The 5,452-nt window shown below is 42.1% G+C and overlaps 1 protein-coding gene across 3 annotated transcripts; it reads left to right on the forward strand.

Moving 5' to 3' along the window:
* Nucleotides 1-757: 757 nt before the first annotated feature.
* Nucleotides 758-4,927, forward strand: mgp (matrix Gla protein). Of its 3 annotated transcripts, none has more exons than XM_015058255.1 (5): nucleotides 758-864; nucleotides 3,572-3,656; nucleotides 3,762-3,791; nucleotides 4,272-4,365; nucleotides 4,475-4,927. In XM_015058255.1, exons 2-5 carry the CDS (start codon nucleotides 3,596-3,598, stop codon nucleotides 4,638-4,640), a joined length of 351 nt encoding a protein of 116 aa, XP_014913741.1. In that variant the 5' UTR covers nucleotides 758-864; nucleotides 3,572-3,595; the 3' UTR covers nucleotides 4,641-4,927. The 3 variants fall into 3 exon arrangements, with proteins under 3 accessions (XP_014913741.1, XP_014913744.1, XP_014913743.1); XM_015058257.1 differs by having other exon boundaries at nucleotides 761-864; nucleotides 3,569-3,656; XM_015058258.1 differs by lacking the exon at nucleotides 3,762-3,791.
* The last annotated feature ends 525 nt before the right edge of the window (nucleotides 4,928-5,452 follow it).

The following is a 5,452-nucleotide window of genomic DNA, read 5'->3' on the forward strand; positions in this document are numbered from 1 at the left end:
ACTTTTGACTTGGACTTTTAAAGATTTTTTTTTTTTTTTTGGCTTGGTCATTGTGATGCCTCAAGAGCCAAAACTTCACTCCGTGAGCTCATCCCCCAGGCCACTCTCCTCACCAAGGGTCAGGGAAAGTGCCTCAGTTCTCCTTAATCTTGGGGGAGTTTTGACTGTTTCTATGGTTTTCCTCCCTCTAGATTCTTGAATTGCAAATAGTCAGATCATTTTGAACCTATACAGCGTCTACGATCACAGAGGGGAAGGTGAGTCAATTAGGATTCAATAATGGCTAAATAAATATCAGCATCAACTGTTACTAAATGTCCATCAGTAGCGAGGTCGAGACTATTACCTAGCAGTAGTCTCAGACACATTCAGTCAAACCAAGCACACATATTGTGTTCACATGGTGGATGTTTGTTTTTTTTCATGGTGGCAAACAGGAGTGAATATTATCATGTGCCTGCTACGAAGCAGGACGGATGGCCCTCTGCCATCCTTTGCCATCCTTCACTCACCGTCCCCTTTATTTCCCCCCATCTATGTTTATCCCTAACTTGTTTTTCTCAATTTCTCCTGGCTGCTCCATCAGCTAAAGCAATGTGATGTCCTGCTGGTTGCTGGGCGTGGGAGTTGGAGAGACGTGAGCTAATACTCCGGTCTGATTAAATGTTGGAAAAGAGGGCTGATGGTATGAGAGGGAAGGAGGGCGAGAAGGCGGTAGAGGGGAGGGAGGCTGTAGGTAGGAAATGAAAGGGTGGGTGGGATGTGATGAGTATAAAGGCTTTGCTGTAGGGAATTGGGAAATATTTCACAGGAGTAAATACTGGGCGACATTTCCAAAACTTCTCCTTTCATCCAGATCACACAGTAAGTACTTTATTGCATTGTCTATACTGCTAAGACTTTATTTCCCCTTTGCTTGACTAAAAGTAATCTTTTACCATCTGATATCTTCTTTGTAAAGGTTTTTTTTTTTTTTTGGCAGATCTTTTTAAAATAACGCAAAGTAATCTTTGCAGCTTATTCTTCTTATTTTAGTTAACAGGACCATTAGAAGTTGCTTCACGCTGACTTTTTGTATGAACTAGCACCACATCACTGTCTTTTTCCAGTGAGATGTGCACATTCTGATAACACACACACACACACACACACACACACACACACACACACACACACACACACACACACACACACACACACAGACTGACTCTGTATCTCCAGTTGTTGAAGACTTCTTTAGCTCTGGGCCTGCTCTCTGTACCTTCCACATGTGAGTTTTGAACCGAAAATGCCTTAGGTGCAGAGGCGGTGTGTGCAGTTGTGTACAGTCTGCTTGTCTGTGTGCAGAACGATGGCTTTGATGTGTGAGTTCATGTATAATGAAAGCAGCTATTGATGGCAAGAGAAGCCTGGCTGCAGAGACGGAGTTCCTTCCAAATCACACAAGCAGAAGAACCTTGTCAGCAGTCTGGACATGTAAACTCAGTTCATGTGTGCCTTTCTGCACATTCATGTTTTCAGCCACCTGGTGTGAGTATTTATACAGGTGTTGAATGCTTTATGTTGAATCACTCATTCCTGGGATTGTCTATTTGCATGTAGACATCTTCTCTGTGGGCGTTCGGGTGTGCAGTGAGCTATAAAGAAGAGTTTATGGTTACACTCTGCTGAGCAAAATGAGTTTGGACTCGAGTATTTGGCTACTGCCCAGCTCTCCTTAGCCACAACTATTCTCTGATGGCTCTTTCCTTCAGACTGGAGCTAAAACACATTTCTGGGATCGGTCTTGTGTTTAGTTCAGACTTTCTCTTCAGGCTATACACAGTCTTGTGTTGCCTTTATTCAAACATTCCACACCAATATGTCTAATAAATTATGCCATAAACTTGTGGTCCTAAAAATAAATAAGTATCACTGGTGGCATAAGGGCTGCCTGACGGTAGAATATCAAATCCATCCATTTTCTACACCTGCTTACCTTTGCAGGGTCTCTGGGGGGTTTGGTGCTCATCTCCAGCGGTCATTGGGTGATGTGGTATACACCTGGGACAGAACGCGAGTAGAACAATTTAACTATAATGATGCAGACCATGAGGAACCAAGGTGAAGTGCTGCTGGCTACTGATGTTGCTGTCAGTCGACCTTAAATGTTGGAATTTGGATTTAGGAATGAGATCAGACCCAACCTGCCAATGTTCCAGTATCAAGTTCAAGCAGCAGATGGATCCAGTCATTGATATCCTCAGTGACTGAGGATATCATTCCAACTGCAAGCTAACTGTCATGCATTTGTTTGTGTTTTGTCCTTTGAACTTGTACCATGTTGTAAAGGAGGCCATATATGGCCCCCTGCTTGGTGGCGGTTCAGTCTTCACTGTATCACCTATCAGGAGATTTTTCTGTAGAATGTGACTAAATTATTGACAGAAAATTACACATTTGTGGATTTTTTGTAGAAAGATATTCAAAACAATACGGAGGTTGGAAAGCTAAAATGCTTAAGTGAAATGCTACTTGGCACATTATTGGCTGACTCTTGGAAAGCAGCCAATCCAGGAGTGGCATTGACTTTCTTTGCCACTAATTGGAGCAGAGATCATATTGTGTATATTGGATTCTGCAGTAATGCCAAGAGGGTTTCCACTGTGTATTGATGCATATCAAGGTAAATTTTGTGTTAGAACTATTAAAATATGTAAGTCATTGCGGATTTGTGGTCCCTATCCACTGTGTGTGCAGGGTGGATACAAACCTATTTGTAAAATGTGTAATATTATAAATCATCAGTAGTGTATATTATCCGTTTTTACATTTTATATGTACAAGTTGAAAATTTAGGTCATTGCTGGACGGAAACCTCAGGGGGCTGTACTGTAAACTGTTCAACCCTTTACACCTCTCAGTAAAACTTGATATTCACTGCTTGCTACCAAGCTAAACCAGACTCAAGAAGGACAAAGCTTCATAGTGATGACATGGTCGGGGAATTAGCTCACCTGCAGGTGATTTTAAAAAATTTAATAAGATTAGTGAGGAGAAGGGCAAATTATTATCCACTTCCTGCGGAACGTGCATGATGAGGCGACAGTCGCTTGCCCTCCTCCAGTTGAGCGTCCAGCAAAGTTCATGTGTGTGAAATTGTGAGCTCCAACAGCAGGCCAGTGAAACAAACAAGGAAATTGAACAGTGTTCAACTTTCATCATTGCCATTGCTGTCGCGTTTTGAGTTCACCCAGAATGGCGGAGGACTGTCACTTGTTGTCGTTCGTTGCTTCCAGTATGTTGAGCCCATTATTGACACAACCTGTGATGGACCAGCGACCCGTTCGTGCTGTACCCCAACTCTCATATGTTGACCACTGGGAATAGGCACCAGTTTGTGACCCTACAAGGACCATTAGTAAAGACAGCGCATTGAACTTTTGCAACCATTTTACTACTACTATAATATGTATTTTTTCCTATTTCTGCCTCTATTTCTTTTTTTCAGCCATCTGTCTTAGTAAGACAAAACCCATTTTTCCCATGGTCTCTCTTGCTTTCTGACATGACGTCTCTCCTGTGTCAGCAGTAAGGAAGGTACAACACCCCCAAGATGAGGAGCCTCCTTCAGTTCTTGGCCCTCTGCGCTGTGGTCTCCCTCTGTATCTGCTATGGTATACAATGCCCCCAACGTGCAAACAGTGCATAAACTCAATGCATAAACTTCCTCAATTTATGTTCAGCACTCATGATTAACCAACTTCATGTTTTTCCCTTAGATTCTAATGAAAGCAATGAATCCCATGAAGGTGATTAAGTGTAAAAAAAAAAAATCTCAGTGCCTGGAAAAACATGCATGCGTTTCTAACCCAGACTGCATTAAAGCTGATTTCCTTTAACTAACCACAGTGGTGGTTTTTGCATGAATGGTGCTTTGGGCATGCTCCTCCTTCTGCCGCTCCCAAACAAATAAAATCCAAGACAGGATCTGCATCCTTGTGCAGTTACATACAAATCATGTAAAGCCAAAAAAAACAAAAGTGCTTGTTTGTGGGGGAAATATTGTTGTGCTCCCAAAAAGGAAGTAACTTTTATTGTTTTCACTCTAGTACCAAAACATCCCAATGAAACCAAGTCCATATCTTCCACCCCAAATTGCTTGTGCTCGTCTTGGCAGCTACCCAAATGGCCCATTTCAAAAACCACCATTGTTCATAGAAAATCTTTCAGCTAAGATGACTTAAGTCCTTGTAGCAGGATTGCTGTTTAGGGAAATTTTGTTTCTCCAGATTTATTTGTGCCTCCAAATCGAGCCAACTCCTTCATCCGGGGGAACAGACGTACCACACCCAGAGCAAACCGCTACAACCAGTACTTCTCGAGGTAAAGCACAGCCGTGCAAACACACCTTATAACATCAACTTTAACTTGGATAGATTAAAATGCAAACATATTATGAGTAATGCTTCTCTTCCAAATCCTCCCGGAACAGGAAGTCCCCAGCGGAGATCCGTGCAGAGACCTGCGAGGACTACTCGCCCTGCCGCTTCTACGCCTACCGCTTCGGTGTCCAACACGCCTACCAGAGATACTTCGGAGGCCAAAATCCACCCCAGCAGCAGCAGCGCTACAGACAGACGGGGACTCGTCGGTTCTAAAACTTGAGTGTTAGGGCAGCACCCTGTTCCTTCACTCCACATCTGTTGTATAATTTATATCTTTTTCTCAGTTTTGCCAAGAGAGAGAAACCTGGATAATGCAGGAGTCCAGTGTGGCTTGAATCCTATTCTTATGCTTACAGATATTAACACCTGTTTCCATGTGTAATCTTATTTTAATGTCTTATTTTTGAGCTGGACTTGCCAGAATGAAATGTCTGTTATATTAGCCATCTATCTTTTCTTTTTTTTGTTGAAAGAAATAAAAATAAAACGTATTTCTTGAACCCTGTGTTGGAAGGCATTATTAGGAAGAGAGTAGGGCTGATGGGATAAGGAAAGCGAGCTACCAATTAAGGCCAGCAGGGGGCCCCAAAGAGCTTCTAACGCAGAGACGAATCCATGCAATGATTATTATAAACAGGTTGTTTTGAAACATTAATATTTGATGAGACACAAACATCACTTGCTATTTATTGCGAGCACATTTTTTCAAACTAAAATCTGAAATCCTGAAAGTTAAGGCAAGAATCTGTTTTCTATATCCAGTTTTTCCAGGAAATCCTAAATCCTGGCTTTGTTTTAAAGTCAATAACAGATTGGCAGCGTGTGGTTCTGAGTCCATAATCAGACCCATGTGTCTGGTAAGCTCTGTAGTTTTTAACATCATTGTATCTGGCCTTATATTCTTTGGACTATAAACAGGATTTCTCTCTTTTCTGCATTAAGCTGGAGGAAATTCTAGTCCATTAACTAATTAACAGAGACTCGGGGACCGAAAGGGTCTGTGGTCATTTGGAGACGTGGAAATG

Source organism: Poecilia latipinna, unplaced genomic scaffold (genome assembly GCF_001443285.1).
Source record: "Poecilia latipinna isolate Pla-1442-1.1 unplaced genomic scaffold, P_latipinna-1.0 Scaffold1527, whole genome shotgun sequence".
In the NCBI taxonomy this organism is placed as follows: Eukaryota; Metazoa; Chordata; class Actinopteri; order Cyprinodontiformes; family Poeciliidae; genus Poecilia; species Poecilia latipinna.